This window comes from Heloderma suspectum, chromosome 9, assembly GCF_057233095.1.
Source record: "Heloderma suspectum isolate Gila_16-S chromosome 9, 16-S_ref, whole genome shotgun sequence".
NCBI classification, from domain to species: domain Eukaryota; kingdom Metazoa; phylum Chordata; class Lepidosauria; order Squamata; family Helodermatidae; genus Heloderma; species Heloderma suspectum.
The window spans coordinates 42,495,480-42,514,700 of record NC_139466.1 but is presented as its reverse complement, the minus strand read 5'-3'; the positions used below and the strand labels follow the sequence as shown (position 1 = coordinate 42,514,700).

The 19,221-nt window shown below is 48.1% G+C and overlaps 1 protein-coding gene across 1 annotated transcript; it reads right to left on the bottom strand.

Annotated features, from left to right (window-relative positions):
• Nucleotides 1-8,984: 8,984 nt before the first annotated feature.
• On the bottom strand, nt 8,985-17,610 carry LOC146338662 (G-protein coupled receptor 83-like). Its single transcript, XM_084813285.1, has 4 exons — nt 17,236-17,610; nt 13,652-13,777; nt 12,393-12,526; nt 8,985-9,621 (listed from the first exon to the last, which is right to left on the bottom strand). Exons 1-4 carry the CDS (start codon nt 17,608-17,610, stop codon nt 8,985-8,987), a joined length of 1,272 nt encoding a protein of 423 aa, XP_084669411.1.
• Between the last annotated feature and the right edge of the window lie 1,611 nt (nt 17,611-19,221).

Here is a 19,221-nt window from a genome sequence, read left to right as displayed (position 1 = left end):
GCAAGCAGTCCAGGAGAGCCCTGCAGTGTAAGTGTAAGAGACTTATCAAAATAACCGCCCTGTCCCTGCTGTTCCTGCTGTAACTGTAACAGGGGAGGGTGGAGGAGATGCTTCTCTCATCCCTGCAGCAGTGGCAGTGGCAGTGACAGGCTGGCTGTTTTACGGAAGTCTCTTATGCTTATGTGAAATGACTGGCCTGTCCCTGCTGCTGCTGCTGCTGCCGTAGTGGGAGGCGGCGGGGAGGAGGAGATGAGAGGAGCTTCCTTCTGCCCCTCTCATCCCTGCTAGAGTGGCTCGCTGAGGGAGCAGGCACCTGCCCACATACTCGCCCGACTCAGCATGCGCTGAGTCAGGCAAGTGCTGGGGGCTGCGGACTGGCAGCCAGAGGGCTAAGCAGGCAATTTCTCTCTGGGCCCTGAGCCCCAACTGGACGCTCGCACCATCCCTACCTGCAGCAAGGCCTCGTGTGGCCCTGGGATTTCCCAAAGCCTGACAAGGGGCATTTCGATTTGTGGCTTTTATCCCGGACCTTTACCAGGGCTTCAGGAGTCTTTGCAGGATTAAGATTGGCTCCTTTGCATGTGCTTTTTTCCCCGGTGGGGGTGATATCTTTCTCTGCTTTCCTATAGGTTTCATTTTACAAGCGCTAGAAGGTGCTGTGGTAGAGCACAACTGTGCAATTACAGTCAAAAATAAATATAATGCCTATCAGGAAAATACTGCACTTTCCTCAATCTAAAAAAAATGGCCAAAACATGGGAGAGGTCCTGGAGGACGATGACTCATGTAAAGGAACTGCAAACTACCAGGAGTGAGCAATCATGAGTGCACAATAAAAGCCTCTTGTAGAAAGGCTCAAGGAAACAGAACGTATGTACCACTCAGAATAACAAGTAACTGCATTCATATGTATGTTAATTAGGGGTGGACGAAAGTCACTTACCTGTCGTCGAAGCTTGTTCGCGGTGGGGGGGAGGCGCTTCGCTGCTCCCCCCGCGAAGTTCAGGCCGGGGGGGAGGCTTCCCGCGTCGCCCGGCCGCGAACTCCAAAGTTTAAAAAAAAAAACGCCCCCGTGATAGGCTACGTGACGATTAACGTAGCCTATCACGGCTAGATCTGCAAAGTCAGCCGTGATAGGCTACGTTAATCGTCACATAGCCTATCACGGGTGACTTTAAAAAAAACAAAAGCGCGTACGCTAATGGCGGCCCCCATAGGGAGCCGCCATTCGCGTTCCTTATTTGGTCGCTGTAGTCTACGTAAATCTTTACGTAGACTACAGCGACCAAATAAGGAACGGGAATGGCGGCTCCCTATGGGGGCCGCCATTATCCGTATGCGCTTTTTTTTTTTAAAGTCACCCGTGATAGGCTACGTGACGATTTACGTAGCCTATCACGGCTGACTTTGCAAATCTAGCCGTGATAGGCTACGTCACGTAGCCTATCACGGGGGTGTTTTTTTTTTTTTCTTTTATTGGAATGGCGGCGGCGGCAGCCGGTCAAAAGACCGGCTGCCGCTCCCGCCCCGCACGAACACCCACCAAACCACCGGCCGGACCCGCCGCCGGGAGGGACATTCGGCAAAGGTAAGTCCCGTCCCGGGGGGGGGTGCGGGGGGCGGTGGGGTGCGGAGAATTTCTCCCCGAAACTTGTTCGGGGGGCCGAACACGTTGGCGCTCGGCCCCCCGAAGTTTCGGGGAGAAATTCTCCGCCATCCCTAATGTTAATGCATTCCTTGCCCTCCATTCTTAAGTAGTGCATTGGATGGGGAGTGCTAAGGTAGCCAGGTGTCCTACTTTATAGAGGACAGTCCTCTACTTTGAAAAGGTGTCCAGTCCAAGACTGTTTTAAAGTAAAAAAACAAACAACCAGAAGAAAGGAGAGCTGGGGCCTTGAACAGCTAGTGCTGGAGCAATGACCCAGGTTTCCTAGTTAGTTTTCTCCACTATGGTGAGGAAAATGCAAATTACATTGCAATTTGTAATTTACAATTTACAGATCCATTGAAATTCTATTTAGCTACAGTTATTCTTTCTAAATTTACATCTATACCTATAAATTTGCATATGCAAATATTGTGCATCCTCTTTTTGCCTTCTCTGTCGGTGATGCGTTTCCTCTTTACTGGTGATGTGTTAGGGAGGACACAAAAGAAGCATGGGCACGCGCAGGTTTGCCCACATGCTGGCCTGAGGGGCAGAGTTATATTCTGGGCTTCAGAGCTCTGGCCATCTTGGACTTTTCCCAGGATCCACCCCTCCAGCCAGTGATGATGCAGCGCAGGTACTACGGCTTGCTTTGGGGCTGAATGGGAATGTTTTGCCTACGGACCCCATTGGCTCAAGGGGAACGTGTGGGGTTTTCCCTGTTTACTTAACTTCTGACTGGATTTGGCAACTGGCACAAGGGTGGAGCCAATTAATCGGTGATGTTGGTCACAACAGCAGGGGCCGTGCAGGAGTGTGGATTAGAAACAGGGTCACCGCTGAGTGCTTTGAGGCATGACTATGGCGAAAGAGAATTCCCAAGGCGCAACACGTTGGGACCCATGGCGGGGAAAGGAACCCCTTTGGCCAGTGGAGGCTGGGGGCTCCGATGTCAGCAGGGTGGTGAATCTGCGCTGGGTTTCAGTCAGAACCAGTCAGAACTCTAAAGGAGCTCTCCAGGGCACGGAGTTCTGACTGAAACGTGGAGCGGATTCACTGCCCCATTGACATTTGAGCCACCAGCCTCCACCACCTTTGAGGCTTGCCTGGATCATGCTACCAGAGCTTGGGGCCAGAGATGGGACATAGTGATTAGGGAGGGCTTCCATTAACACCTGCACAGGTGGCCAGATAAGGGGGAAGGGTTGCACAGCGCTTTCCCCTCTGGCCTGGGGCAGGCTCACCCTTAACCGGGCAAGTGATATGGTGGTCGCAAGGGGGCTCCTGGCTCCGCCAGTTCCCACACAGCTGACTCAGACACCCTGCACGTCACTCATTTCAAAACATTTCAGAATCCACGGCCAGGCAATACCTTTATTAGGACCAACCAAAACTTCACAAAATTGTGGGCAAGGGTTTGAGATCTCCAGATCTCTTCATCAGGCATGTTATTACAAAAAGTGCCCAGTGGGGTAGGGTAAGGGGACAATAAAGCTGACTTGGTGTTGGAGTCATGAAATCTGCATGATCAGAAGATGGAATGGAGGAAGAGTCATAGGACATCTCTACACCAGCCTAAAATCCTGCATTTAAAACAGGGCTTTCTGCTTCCGTTTTATATGCAGGATCACGACGACTCCCTTTTTCACCAGCTTCCTTTTCCCCCACCCCCTTCCCCCTCCTTCTCCCCGTATCTGAGTCATCCATTATCTTTCATTGACCTCTCTCCTCTTCTTGCCACTTTTCCTCTTTTCACGGAGGGAACTGCAGCAGAACACAAACTGGTAATTTATCAGCTCATTATCTGCAATCTATTTAGAAACAGAATGAAGGGCATTTAGCGCAGGCGACACCTTGAATGATCACGGCATCATGTAAAGAGCCTGCAAACTTGATCTCAATCGCAGGATAAAAGCTCTGTGTCAAGAAAGCCTGAGGGTTAGATGGATTGTAGGATCATAGAGCCAGAAGGGATTAGGATCTGCTAGTGTTGTGCAGGCTTCTGGTTACACCTAGGGCTTTTGAGACAGATGAACACCCAATGGCTGATTTCCCCCATTTTTGAAAATATAAGATCCGGTTGTTACTTGGAGTTGACACCAACCTTACCGAAACACACAGGTTCCTTGGTAGGCAGAGAGCGACGGTCAAGAGAAGCGTGCCCGGTCGGGCTCCTGTGGCCCTTTTTGCCTAGTGTAGCACCCCGAAGTGCCCTCCAGCTCTGCTCCTCTGAAACCAGCTCTGCTCCTCTTCATCGGCAAGGAGCGTCCCCGGGACATGGACCGGCTTGGAACGCGCTGGCTCGCTCTGTCACGTTCCGCCAGCACGCCACTGGGCACGGACGGGCAGCGAATGCGCCCCTCGCACACAGCTCCGGGAAGCTGTTCTTCCTTGGAATGTGGCCTCTTCCTGCGTCACTGAGTTCACTCGTAGTTCTTGTTGTTACAGGGGAGCAGATCTTGTTATTACAGGGGAGCAGATATCGAAACGGAGTTCTTCTGCTGCAATAGCAGAAGGCGTGCTGGGGAGGAGATGCGGGGGAGGGAGATGGGTTTTCCTGCTCCACAAAACAGACCATGTCTAACAGCCAAGTTAACTGACACACTGCAAGGCGAAGCCCTGTTCAGAAGTCCATGCCCCGCAACAACTAGGAATGCATGAGGGGGTGGGGGGCAAGCCCACCGGCTACTCCCCCCCCATCGCGTCCTCATTGCCATCTCTGCAACTCTCCACTCATCAGGGATGAGCAAGGCTGTGTACCCATGCTGTGCCTACTTCTGGCATGCAAAAACATTCCCCCCACACACATCCCGCCAGAAGGAACGCACCGCTCCAACCGACAGCCAGGTCCCTGGGACTGCAGGCTCCAGCCTCCTCCATCAGCCAGAGAACCAATTGCTCCAAGGAGGGTGCACCCCCTGCCCCCCATGAAAACCATCTCAACAAGGGGGAAACCATCCTAGCCCCATCCATCAGCCAGAGAAGGAGCACCGTCGGGGAACTTGCTTCGCCTTCCCCTGCCAGAAGGAACACCTATAAGGCCTTTGAAACAAAGAACTGGTGCCTGCGTTTTTCTTTCTTCCTCCTCCCTCCCAATTCCTTTTCCTTTTGTGTCGTGTCTTTCAGATTGGAAGCCTGAGGGCAGCGGCTGTCATATTATTAATCTCTGGGGGTCTTTTTTGGCTGAAGAGCGGGATGAAATGCTGTAAATAAGTAAGTAAGGAAGGAAGGAAGGAAGTAAATAAATAAATAAATGTGCAGTGGAGAGCCACTGTGTAGGCTTTGCACACGATCTAAAGCCCTGGAAAAATCACAGTTCTAAATCTTGCAAGGAGCCTAGATGAATGGGAAAAATGCCCCCCCTTCCCTATCCCCAGTGCACGGAAGGCTGTGGGGATGAGTGATGAGAGCACAACAGGGGGGCTGGGGCACTCTCCCCCTCACACAATTCTAACTGTGCAATGGGGTGACTGTCTCTGGAGAGGGCTAGAGGTCTGGTTTGTTCAAATAGCAGTGAGCACTTGCAGAGGTCATGGGATCTTTAGAAATGGATGAGGATGGTGGCTCAAGCTTAGCTGCCGGGGGTGGTAACAACACAGCCTGGCCTACTTGTGGGTCTTTAACAGAAGCTTAATAGGGAGAAGTCAGCAGGTGAAGCTTTTTGCAACATGGAGATAATTTATATCACCTACCAAAGTCTGCACGTGATGCTGTTATTAAAGGCACAGCTACAATGGCCAGTTGAAAAGTTGGCAGTCATTACCATTCTCATTATCAGATGTATTCAGACTTCGCCAGATATTCAGTTGAAGCGATGCTGCCATTTCTGGCGCACACGTGGCCTTGCTGGAAGGCTGTACTAGAACATGAGAGGGCTGAAGCTTTCCTGCAGCAACAGGAGCAAGCCTGCAGGCCAGCTGGCCCGGCCGGGAAGGCGGGAAGGCCCATGGCTCTGCGAGAGGGCACCGGCTTTGCATGCAGAAGGGCCGCAGTTCAGTGCTCAGCTGGTGGCTCAGCTCGGTGGCCACACCAGTTCCCCCTGACTCAGACAAAATAGCCAGGCCTGCTCTTCTGCCTTGAGCAGCAGCATAATCTGTGGAAATCAACAGGTGAAGCTTTTCATGACAGGGATAGAAAGAACCCCATCTGTTGACTTCTGCAGATCAAACCACTGCTAAAGAAACAGGTACAGTGGCTTGTTGAACAGTTGGCAACACTATGGGACAAATGTAATGTGTGGACTGGTTATATATGCCAGATCTATTGACTGTAGAAAGGATCAGGAAAAAGCAGAAGTCATATGTACACAGTTTGACCCAGAGAGAGTCTTAACTAGTGAGCGATACAGAGGAACACGCAGGAGATGGGAAAGAGCGTTCCTGGTTCCATCCATTCACAAGATTTTAGTGGGAGGCTGCCGAGGTTGTTCTGGCACTAGGCATAAAATCTGTGCATGGAAGTACTTCAGCATGCAGGTATGTGTGTATGAGAGAGAAAGAGAGACATGCTCATGGAACTGAGGCTACATCATCCCAGAATGTCATTCCCAAAAGGCATTTGCGAATGCGATAGATTTTCAAAGCAATCTAGACTAAAATAGACTTCCATCCCAGCATCCCCACAGAGTGGCTCAGAGCAACAGAAGCTGCCCATCCCTGTTCTGTTAGAATAAGATGTGAGAAAAGCTATACACTCTGGGAAGGAATGCTAACCCTGACAGAAGACAACTGGTGGTAAGACATAGATGCCTCCTGATAAGAAAATTGGTTTTCTAGCGCTTGGGGCATGGAGACGCAAAGTGTAGCAAGGTATAAATAGTAAGATAAATTGGTATGTCTCTGATGTCCTTTTCAGAATTGAGCTCTCAGAGGGCTTCTTCACACAGAGCTTTTATCCTGCTATTAAGATCGGTTCCTCACAGAAGTTTGCGGGTCCTTTAGGTGACATCATCAACCTCCAGGCGTCTCCTGCACTAAATGACCTTTATTCCATTTTTTAAAAGATAGGAGATAATGAGCTATCAAATTACAGTGCTTGAGTTTCACTTGAGTTCTCTCATGAAAAAGGCAAAGCCACAATAAGAAGACCAAGGCCACAGTGCCATCTAGTGGCTGTATAATGACAGGTGTCGAAGACTCAGATAAGGGGGGAAAGGAGGGGTGGAAGGAAGTGCATGTCAAGGGAGTCCATGGTGATCCTAATGCAGGATTTTAGGCTGGTGTAGAGGTGCTCAGAGAAGAGCGAGAAGGATGGAGGTTTATTTTACCACCACTTTTTGTTAGTCAAAGAAAATCTCCTGCTTAGGTAAATAGATACATCTTTTTGAATATGTTGTCTGGATTCGTTCACATTTTACTGACCATATCAACAGATGTCTGAGAATGAATACAGTCAATATGATTAACATTGGGCATATGGTGAGATTTAGAGAATGGAGAGAGGAACTCATCAAATTACATTATTTTGCATTACATTGGAATAATTTTTGTGTTCTATTGGAGCAGGAAGTATAACCAAAAGTACCGACAGATGTCCTAATCTCCCAGCTGTCCATTTCTGCTTCATTATTGTGAATGAATCATGTTTTGATCGAACACTTTTATTCACTTTAGTATATTTGAAAATGTATTCATATAAAGAACACTATATATTTTTAAGTCGGTTATCACATTTTAAGAGTCATAGTGAATTCAATTTTTTTCAGATCCTAATTTAAGTTTTAAAGATTTTTGCTGCAAATCCTTTAGCTCACAGAAGCTGTATAGTGGTGAGAGTGCTGGACTGGGAGCCAGGAGATCCGGGTTCTAGTCCCCACTTGGCCATGGAAGCTCACGGGGTGACTTTGGGCCAGTCACAGACTCTCAGCCCAACCTACCTCACAGGGTTGTTGTTGTGAGGCTAAAATGGAGAGGAGGATTATGTATGCCACCTTGGGTTCCTCAAAGAGGAAAAAAGGCAGGATATAAATGTAATAAATAAAATAAATAAGAGCTAGCACTGTTGAGTTTCCCATACTGAATGATAGAAAACGATGTTGAACATCAAGCAACAGCCCTTTCATCTCCTGCAAACTGGACTGATGAAATTAAAAAAATAGTATTTCTTAATCTGAAATTACTTTAATCTTATGTAGGAAATAATCTTATTTAGGAAAGAATGTCAGTTAGCAAAAGTTACGACTGCATCACAAAGCAAGTTCTCCAGATGAATTTTGTCATGTGAGAAAAGTGCCCAGCTTTCAGCAAGGATGAATGGAAAGCCCTGCATTTATCTATAAACTTGTGTTCTGATTCAGGAAGGGACCCTATGCATGCACATGCATGTGCAGAAGGATGCTCATATGCATGAATCTCTAGCTGGATAAAGAACCATGTGTGATAGGGGTGGGGTGCATGATTTCTCACTCCCCTCCCCGATGCATTTAGCTACCAAGATATAGAGGTCTCTTCCAGAATCACTAATTGTGCTCATCAGTTGTTAATGGGAAAGAAGCTGCTGGTACATTTAGCCCCCACCCCTCCCCCTTCCACAGCTGATCTCTGCAATAGCTTTGTGAAGATGGATCCATGCAACGTTTAGGCTCCTGAACATGCACATGGCTCATTCAGGACCTAGGTGTATTCTGATCTATAGAAATGTTCCCATAATTTCTGCCTGTTCACCATTTAAACACAGGCCAAAGTTTTACAATGCATAACTGAATTGTCCAAAGGGGGAGGAGGGAACCTCTTTGTAGAAAGAGCACGTTTCTAGCCCTAAAATTTTGATTCTTTTGAAAATGAGTAGGTAGCGTCCGCCGTCTGCACAAATTTCCACTGTTTGGGAGGGGAGGACATTTCTGTGTGCTTTGTGTCTCCTTGTCTCCCCCTCCTGATTTCTAGTGGTAGGCTGCGTCCAAACCAGTGGAGGGCAAAGGGGGTGCATGTGAAGCAATCTCTCTTTGTCCCAGTATCTCCCTGGGCTGCCTTTCATGTGCATACAATCCCGTGTGCAAAGGAAACCCTTGCAAACATGTGCCCTGACAAGTGGCAGGCTGGGCACTTTGTGGGGGTAGAACTGCTGAGCCAGATCTTCCTGCTAGGTTCCGCCTGAGACTGGCAATGAAGGTAAGAGTCCCACTGGAGGAGCCAGAGCTGCACTTTGGGCCATGATCCCATCCATTCAAGTCACTGCATAATTCCTGGGAAAAGCAGAAACCTAAAGTCATGAATGACTTGCGCAAGACTGCAGTGGATGTATTTGCCTGAAAGGCATCACCCTGGCCGCATTTCTCAAATGTCTGGATCGTGCATGCGCCTGCAGCTGTCCCAAAGCCAGGCTCACTCACTCTGCATGTTCATCCAGAGACTGAGCTGCCCATTATGACTGGCTGAACAATGGAGATGTCTGTCCGTGCAGAGTTCCGGTGGGGTGTGTCTCTCGCTTGCTGAGAGGCGATGTCTTGCTTGCAGGGGAAATTCTCCTCCCAGGCATGCCTGAAAGGGGCTGATATGGACTGCAGGGCATGGCTCCTGGAGGCATCCTTCCTCCAGCACACACCCAGCAGGGACTTGAGCTCTGAGCGGAAGCTCTCATTCAGCCAGCAGTAGATGAAGGGGTTGTAGCAGGTGCTGCTCATGGCAAACCAATGGCAAGCAAAGTAAAGGGCATTGTTGCTGTGGATGGCCTTGCTGGACAGGAGAACCAAGTAGCAATTTAACGGGAACCAGCAGACGGCAAAGACCACCACCACCACCATCAGCATCTTGAGGGTCGTCTTCTTCTTCCGTTGATGGGCATAGTACTGCTCCATGGTCACATCACCAATCGCGTTCCTCATCCAGAGCTTCTTGGCCACCATTGTGTATGTGACAGAGATCACCAACAAAGGCAGAACATACAGAAGGACAAAGGTAGTCAGATCCAGGTACTTCCAAAAAAGATCAGTCGGAGGGGGGAAGCTGGGGAGACACACCATTCGATTTGCCCTGTTTCTGAAACATAAAAAGAGTTATTCCCATAGACTGATGTATCAGGATAAAGAGAATTGGCCGTTCATCTTAAAAATGGTCAGGTCTCAGATCCTCCTTTAACTATAATCTGTGACATGGGACCTACTTTTAGGTTGCAATCCTAGGCATGCTTAGACCGAAAAAGTCCTACGGCTCCCAGCATTCCCCAGCCAGCCATGCTGGGGAATGCTGGGAGTTGTAGGACTTTTTCTGTCTAAACATGCATAGGATTGCACCCTTAATGTTTTTTAACCTTCTTTGATCATCTTCCTGCTTTTGTCCCTAGGGTAACCAGATATAAGGGAGGATGAAAGGGCTCCTGGAGTATTAATAGCTGCACAGCTGACGACGTTTAGTCAAGGCAGCTTGTCCTGCAGTACTGTGAAAAAATGTACCTGCTGAAATTCCTTTTTCTATATAAAAGTGAAGAAGGCCAGTTCTCCTTTGTTTCTGGTCTCTGTCTTTTTCTTTCAAAAAGAAACACTGGTGACACTGCAGCTCAAGCTCGCCTTCGACCAAGATGCAGCCTACCAGTTGAAGACCTTCAAGACTCAGAATATGTTTACTTCAAACACAACCAAACACAATTGCCTTGGACTGTAGGATTCCCCTTTGCCCTCTGGCAGCCTCAATAGTCTGTGCAAAAGCTCTTTCAGATTTGCAGTTAATTGTTGCAATGATGTTTTAATCTGACAAACATATTGATATATTTGATTATTATGCTGTCCATTGTTTCTAAGTTTTAATCTTCAGACGTTTAATTCTGAAATTGAACTTCTGGGGGTCTGTATCCCTGGAATATACCGTTTATTCCTTGGAGCTGCAAAGGCCAAAAGCAATACATTGTGTACTGAATTACTCTGGGATACAGAAAAGTGATGTAGCATCATGGCAGCTAGGAGACGGAGCTACAGATCAGGAAGTTCTTAGTTGGAATCTCATCTGTGCCATGAGTTTATCAGGTGGCCTTAGGGAAGCCAGCGTCTCACAGCCTTTGATCTGTGCTATGGACATAACACTAGAAAGCTTATGAGGTTGTTGTAGGATGACAACATGATAATGGATGTGAAGCACTTTAACCATTTGAAAGCACTATATAAATGCTAAATACTATTTACTTTGCTTTGGGGTATTGCTGTGTGAACTCTCTCATGAAGATAATTCAGTCCAGAATTGAAATTAATGTCTGCACACATTTGAAATTTGGCAACATTTCAGGATCCAAATCTAAATGTTTGAATGTTTCAAATATTTGCAACTTTTACTTTTCAGCTTTAAGGGAAATCCTTAAAAATCTTGACTCTTTAGACTATAATGTTCTCTATCAACTTAACCAAAGTTAATCTTTTTCTGTCTTGTCTGTCTAAAACCCTTATAGCACCCCATAACCAGGACTGTTTTTTTTTTAAAGTCAATTAGCTGAAAATAAATGCAGTATCTTACACGTCAGTTTCAGTTTGGAGAATTTGTTTGGGAATGTTATGCCCAAATTCTTTTCAAGTGAGAACTCATCCCTGTGTCAAAGGAATCAAGTCTCCACCCAGTATGTCTCTACAGCGCAGATATGCCCTAACACAGCCTCGCCCAGCCTGGTGCCCTCCAGATGCATTGGACTACAAGTCCCAGCATCCCCCAGCCAGCCATCCGCCTGGCTTCCATTGGTGAGTGTTGGGGTACTTGTAAAAAAAATATCTAACAAGCCCACCTGTGGGTTACATTTTAATGTCTGTCTTTGGACAGGTGGGCGGGGGTGGATGTGGCATCGGCCCCTCCAAAGTGGGGAAGATGCCTAGAATCGGGAACATGGGAGGTGCCCAGAAGACAAACGCTCACAAGGCTGGGTTGCTGCCTGAAACAGTCAGGGCAGGTGTCACCCAGCCGGCTCCTCACTTGCCTTCCACTCTTGAGAAACGATGCTACCAACTCATTAGGTGGCTCAGGCTTAAGCCTGTGGTGCCAGGGGGCAGTGCAGCTAGCTAACTTGGACAATCCCCTCGTGCAGTTTTCCGAACCTCCCTTCCACACTGGTCTTAGCTTTAAGCCTGTTGGTTGACATGCGAGATTTATTTCATAAAGTTCGGTTCGATTTTAATTCCAGTGCTGGTGTTTGCCTCTTTATTTCTCTCCCTTTCTGCATAGAGCATTTGCATGTGCAACGCACACACATACTTCTTTATATGTAATTACTCTGATAGTGGGAACCAAGGTGTTCCAGGAGCGGTTGCATAGAGGGAAGCAATTCTGAGGAACACCAAACATTGCATAGAAAGCCTTTGTGGCACACGCCCATCTCCTGCTGCATTGTTCATGGGCATTTCTACACCAGCCTAAAATCCTGCATTTAAAACTAGGCTTTCTGTTTCCGTTTTAAATGCAGGATCACCACTGACTCCCTTTACACATGCTTCCTTTCCCCCCACTTCTCCTCGTATCTGAGTCTTCCAGTATCTTTCACTGATCTCGCTCCTCTTCTTGCCGCTTTAACTCTTTTCACGGAGGGAACTGAAGCGGAACACAACGGGGTAATTTGATCGCTCATTATCTGTGATCTATTTAATAACGGAACAAAGGGCATGTAGTGCAGGAGATGCCTGGGATGATCACTGAATCATGTAAAGAGACTGCAAACTTCCATCAAGGAGCCATCTCAATCGCAGGAAAAAAGCTCCATGTGATGAAGCCCTAAAATGCACACAGCAAGAAATAGTACAAAGGGTGTCCTTTTTAATAAAGTGGTTCTTTATTCCACTTACCCATAGGGAAACCATATAAGCTTCTGATAGATCGCGTGGGGCAGAGAGAAGCAGCTTGCCATCACCCATATGACAATGATGCAAATTCCTCCTTTCACAATGGACATTCGGGGCTTCAGAGGGTGCATGATAACCTAAAGAAGTCACAGAATTAAGAGGACTTTGCATCCTCCTACAGATCCTGATCCACAAACACATACCTGAAATGATGTTGTGTTCAGATCAGTGGGACTCACTCACATGTAATAAGTAGGGTTGACCTGAAACCAAGATGAGGAGGGGCACTGCAAGCAGGGCAGAAGTGCTTGCCATTCAGAATGTGGGCCATGCTTCCTTGCCCTCACTTTGAATTGGCTTTGTATAATATCTCATGGCCAAATCTGAGGGTCATGTTAAAACTAAATGCCCATTCTGGCCAATGCAGCCTTCGAATTACAGATATGGGAAATGCAAATACTGATTGGATGGTGATAGGCAAAAACGCCCCCTGTACTTTTATCTCAGAATGTCAGGACACGTCCTTTCCAGCTGCCACTCCAGTCCTGAAGAACAGCCTCTCCCCACCGCCTTGCCACTAATGTTCAGTGTTCACCCACACCTGACATTACAGGCCTTCCTGATTCACTGTGCTTTTAACTGGCATAAATAATTCCAATTGCAGAATTTGCATTTGCCTGGTGCATAATTTGTGTTCTCCTAGGATTTTTACACTGTTGCCACAGAGCACAAGCCTGAATATTAGGGTTGTGCAGGGATCCTCCGATCCACCTCAGAAGCTGCTTTAGGGCTTCCGAGGCAGGCCTGCCTGTTTCACTTCAGGCTGCTGGGGGGGGGGGGGGCGGCGCTTCGGCCTCTGGAGCCAAAGTGGGATTCGGATGGTTGAATCCTGCTTCAGCCACCCCTGCCACGTGAGCCCCCAACTCCTTACCTGGGCCCTCAGGACGTGCGCTGGCAGCCCTCTTACTGTTTCAGGGAGTCGTCATTTTTAAAATGGCGTCTCCCTGGAACAGGAAGAGGGCCGTTGGCAGGCATCCCAAGGACCCAAGTAAGGAGCTGGGGGCTGGGCGGCAGCAGCAGCGCGGCTAGGTTTCCGGATTGCTCCAAAGCGCTGCCAGAGTGCTTTGGAGCGACCCGACCTGCTTCGTGCCACTTTGCGCCCCCTCCACCTCACCTCGGGAGTAGCCCAAAGCAGCCTGCTCCGGCTCAGAAGTCGGGCTTCAGGTTGAAGCGGTGCACAGCCCTACGGAGTATGTCCTTACCTGATGGCGGTCCAGAGCAATGGCAGCAAGGGTCAACACAGACACGTGGACAGAACAATACTGGACAAACCGACTTATGTGGCACATCAGCTTTCCAAAAATCCAGGTACTACTGACAAACCGCACCTAGAAGGGATATCAGACAGTGCATAACATCATGCCAAATGAGAATTAAAGCCACGCTCCTAGGTATTTATTGCATCTCTATCCCGCTTTTCCTCCAAGAAGATCAAGGGAGTTACATGGTTCTCCTCCATTTTACCCTTACAGCAACTTTGTAAAGTAGGCTGGGAGATGGTGACTGGTCCAGCTTCGCCCAATGAGCTTGCATGGTTCAGGTGTAAATGTTAACTTACCTCTCAGGGTGTGCAAATGCACACCGGACCCATTGAACGGTTGTATACAGCATGGCAGAAAACGTTCATCAATCCTGTGGGAAATATTGCGTTCCATATTGCTCAACTTGCCCTAGCGAAGCAGTTAGGGGCGCAATCCTATGCATGTTTAGATAGAGAAAAGTCCTACAACTCGCAGCATTCCCCAGCCACATCTAAACGTGCATAGGATTGTGCCCGAGGAGATTCCATGATCAAATGCATCAAAGGACATTCTGCATTACTATTTCATGATTTTGTCATGAAATACATTTGGCCTTCTCTCCGTACCATCAGCCAGGACAGCTAGGCTGGTGAGGACGAGGGAGAGGGCCTTCTCTGTGGTGGCCCCCACTCTCTGGAACTCCCTCCCTAGGGAACTCCGCCATGCCCCCTCTTTAATGAGCTTCTGCCACACACTGAAAACGGTTATTCAGGCAGGCATTTGGGGTGGGTTAGGGTAATTTTAGAAATGTGATGTTTTTAATGTTGAATTTTATTGTTTTGAACTGTTTTTATTGTTGTACATCGCTGGGTGACCAGCCAGATGGGCGATTAATAAATTTAATAAATAAAAAAAAATTAAAAAAATAAAAATTGTCCCAGCAGCTGTCTCCCCACACAGCTGGGCCTCTTAGGCTGACAGTAAGCATCTCTCCATGGGAACCCTGTTGTGATCCTTAACATTCTAGGAAACAACTTTACCAGAATGCGGAGTGGTAAACAGCTGACAGTGGAGGGTTTTATGTCGGAACAGTGTAAATCAAGAGGCTCGTCTCCACTCCCTCCCCCAACAATCTTATAGAGATGGCTCAGTTGCTGCTAACAGCAAGGAATGAGTGATCTATATCAGGACTGCTGGGATGTGTGTGTGTGTGTGTGTGTAGCCCCCAGGCCCAGAGATTTTGGCATGGAAGAATTTATCATTGGTGGCAGGGGGTCAGGACACCCACAGGGACCAAAGTTAAGGCCTGGGGGCGCGAGCGGCTCATGCGCAATAGGTTGTGGACCCCTGCTCTGCAGGACTATATAAATGCTTATACAGAGAACCAATGTGAGTGGTGTTGGTTACAGTGTTGGACTGGGGTTTGGGAGACCTGGGATCAAATCCCACTCACCTATGGGTAACTTTGAGCCTCTCTCTCTCTCTCCCCCACTCCCCCAAACTGAAAGAGAACATTTTGTACTCAGAAATGTTCTACATAAGGTTTATAAAATAAGCATCTTCTGAGGACCAGTTAGAGGGGACATGCCACAAAGTGTATGGTGCTGAGTCTTCTCCAACCTGGTTCCTTCCAGATGTATCTAATGGCCATGCTGGCTGGAGATGGTGGAAGTTATCATCCAAAACATCTGCAGGGCACCAGGCTGGGGAAGGCTGGTGTAGAGCCTCTTTTCCTCCAACATTTAAGAGCAAGTACTAGATGCACATTGAAGGAGCTGATGGTAGATCTGGCTTGTGTCAGGTACAAACCTCGAAATTTTGGAAATATTTATTTCAAAATATATCCCCCCCCCCGTTCCTTGAAAGCACTTTTTTTTCCAGTTAGAGGCCATGACTATACATCTCCCTCTCCAACTAGAGAGGTATAAAATGTCACCACATACTAGCAATGGGATATGATTCAGTTTCTGAGAAGACCAAAACTGTGATCAAGTTAAGGGGTCCAGTTAAGATCCAATAGTAGGTAAAAATCCAGAATGTACCAATAATCTGAACACAGAACGAGAAAATGAGAGCTGGACTCAGAGCTTAACATGAGCCAAGTCCCTGGAGCCTGCTGGAGCTCAGTTCACAAACAACTGAAGTTGTCATAAAGGACAGGATGGGCTCTGAGCGCATGAGGGATGCCTTCCCCTCATAGCTGGGCAACCACAGCCACTTCCTCTCTAGCCTAAGGAACCGGGGCATGGCTTTCAGGCAAGGCTTTAGTGAACCTCAACCACAATGGACTTCTGACTATTAGGGTACATATATGTATTTTTTTTTCCCCATAGGGGTAGCCATGTTAGTCTGCTTCAGCAGAATCAACAAAAAGTCTTGCAGCACCTTAAAGACAAACAAATTTATTCTAGCATAAGCTTTCCAGTGAAGCATGCTCTAGTCCATGAAAGCTTATGCCATAATAAAATTATTGGAAGGACAGATACTGAAGCTGAAGCTCAAATATTTTGGCCACCTAATGCGAAGAGAAAACTCTCTGGAAAAGACCCTGATACTGGGAAAGACTGAAGGCAAAAGGAGAAGGGGACGGCAGAGGATGAGATGGCTAGATAGCATCACTGATGCAATGAATATGGACTTGAGCACACTCCGGGAGAGAGCGCAGGACAGGAAGGCCTGGCGTGCTATGGTCCATGGGGTCACGAAGAGTCGGACACGACTGAACGACTGAACGACAACAACAAGATTCCACAAGACTCTTTGATGTATTTATTTGTGGTGTTAGACACCTTGGCTGTATAGAAATTTGGGATATAAATTGGATAATAGATAGATGGATGGATGGATGGATGGATGGACGGACAGACAGACAGACAGATAACATTGCTTTGGACTTAGATGTGTCATGTTTGGTGGAGCTTTTTGGTACTGGCATGGAAATTCACTATTCAGTTCAGGAAAACTTCCTGACTGTTAGAGCAATATGACAATGGAACCAATTACCTGGGGAGGGGCTGGCGGTGGGCTCTCCCACACTGGAGGTATTCAAGATGAGGCTGGACAGCCATCTGTCGGGGATGCTCTGACTTGGATTCCTGCATTGAGCAGGGGGTTGGACTCGATGGTCTTGTGGGACCCTTGCAACCCTACTATTCTATGATTCTATAACAGGAGGGAAGGGACTTTGCATATTGTCAAAGAAACTCTTGCCTCAGTCTTATTGCTTCTCCTGTTCTAGGGCTGAGCCCTGGCATACCAAACAGGTTTGGGAGCTGGTGTACCTTGGTTCAAGCTTTACATCCTGGTGACTCAGCTGTGGCTAATTTATTTTTATTAGATGAAAGAAAGAAAGAAAGAAAGAAAGAAAGAAAGAAAGAAAGATTACAGACCCATGGACATTTCCCCATACTCTCTCTCAGCTTAACCCTGAGCCCCAAATACCAGCCCACAAAGGTAGGTCTTACAATGCTTTGGAAGAGCGTGCAATGAGAGCTAGTTTCATATTTAAGGAATTAATTATGGGAATGACTTCCCTAATTGCTTACCAGTGTGAACGGAGTGTTCAGGATAGTTATCATGATATCAGCCACGGCCAGGTTGACAATGAAGAGGCTGGTGGCCGAGTGCATCCTCTTGTTCTTGACGACCACGTGGCACACCAGCATGTTCCCAAAGAGGGAGATGCAGATGATGACCGAGTACGCCACAATGAGCAGTGCTTTCACTGTCCGGCTCTGGGACTCCCCTTCGTAGCGAGTGCCAAAATCGCCCATGTTGTCCACATCCAAATCCTCGTGGAAGAAGGAGGACCAGTTGTGGAAGGCATAGAGGCCAGGCAAGGCGTAGGTGCCATTGGGTCCCACGGCCCGGTAGAAGGGCTTGGAGATGTATTGGGAAGGCAGCCACGGGTGCCTGCTCATGGCTGCATGGAATCTCAGCGGGCGGCAAACGTGCACCTGGAAAGTGGAAAGCGCACTTTTCCCCCTTGTTGGAGCAAGGGAACCCGGAGCAATTCTCCTTCTGCAATCTTCTCCCCCGAATGACAGCGAATGTCCTTTCAGCGCATGTCCTGTCTGTGCCGTCGCTTGAGGGCTCCTGGGCTTTTTCCAGGGAAGCCTGAGACACGACTGTTCTTCTAGCCAAAAGTTCCCAGGTAGCCCCACCTGCCTCGCCGTCTGCGCTGCTCCGCCGCTTTTGCCTGCTTCGTTCCCTTCCCCACAGAGTTCTTCGAAACACACGATCCTCTTCTCTAAATAGAAATCCCACTTCAGTTCCTCCTGGCTGGTTGGTTGCCCTGAACACGCAAGGCATTAAGCGAAAAAACTGCTCAGAAGGGAAGGATTAACGCTGCCGGCACTGTCCATGGTGCTCCCCTCCCATCACCCTGCTGGAGGCAAAACAGCCCTGAAGAATACGCGGCTCTGCATTTCATCTACAGCCTGCCCTGCCGAGTGCTATGCCAGGAGCCTGTTCAGGGGACTGATAGAGGATGTCTGGCTACTTCTTTCCAGTGCCTCTTATAGCCTCAGGAGAAGAGAGGGAGAGAGAGAACACGGACATGAGGCGGGCGCAACCAGCTCCAGAAGTGTTTGTTCCTGCTGCACATCTATCCATGTGATGGATGACTCCCTTTCAGTAGCTACCCCTCCTTCTTCTGAGCCTTCCCACATCCCCACACATGCAGGTTTACGCCTCGGGAATCTGCTGCCTCCGGTTTTCTTGGCTGTCTCTGCGCCTCCTGCGGTAGGGAACCAGCTTGAATAAGGTGGAGGAACAGAAACGGGAGCTGGAGGGGGAGAAACCCCCTGGCTGGGGACATTGGCAGATAGCTGGAGAGAGACCTTGACCCGGGAAGGGAAAGGCCGAAATGACTTAACGTCCCTACCGATCACTCACATCACGACACGTTTTTCACTTGGTAAATGTCTTGCTCTCCACGCGGTGTTTCTCCTGGCAAAAACACAGGGAGATTTCTGCTATTCCACCTTAGGGATGGGGAACTCAGCTTGAGAGCAGATGTGGAGTTTGCTCAAGACCAACAAGTAAGTTCAGTTGCACCAGAGTAGACACATAGCTTACGTTCAGCTTTTTAAAGTGGTAAACATCCCCAAAGCAACTGGCTTCAGCTTCAACCCCAAGCCAAAAGACAACTATTTTAGTGACAGGGCACAATCCTGTGCATGTTTAGACACAAAAGAGTCCTACAACTCCCAGCATTCACCAGCCAGCATAGCTGGCTGGCGAATGCTGGGAATTGTAGGACTCTTTTCTGTCTAAATGTGCACAGGATTGCGTCCTTAGCCATTTAGGACTGCTGCTCCATGTAGAAGTGCCCAAGGCAATATACAACAAAGACCAAACTAAAGATGATGAAGAAAGATCCACGATCAGAGCTCCCAATGTCTTTGTTTTTCTTGAAAGCAGCCTTTGAGGGTGGGCATCCTGCCTGCATTGGGGCCACAACACTGGAGGAGAGAGGATTAACCCATTGCCTCATGCCATTTCCCCTATCTCAGTCCTGCTCAATCTAT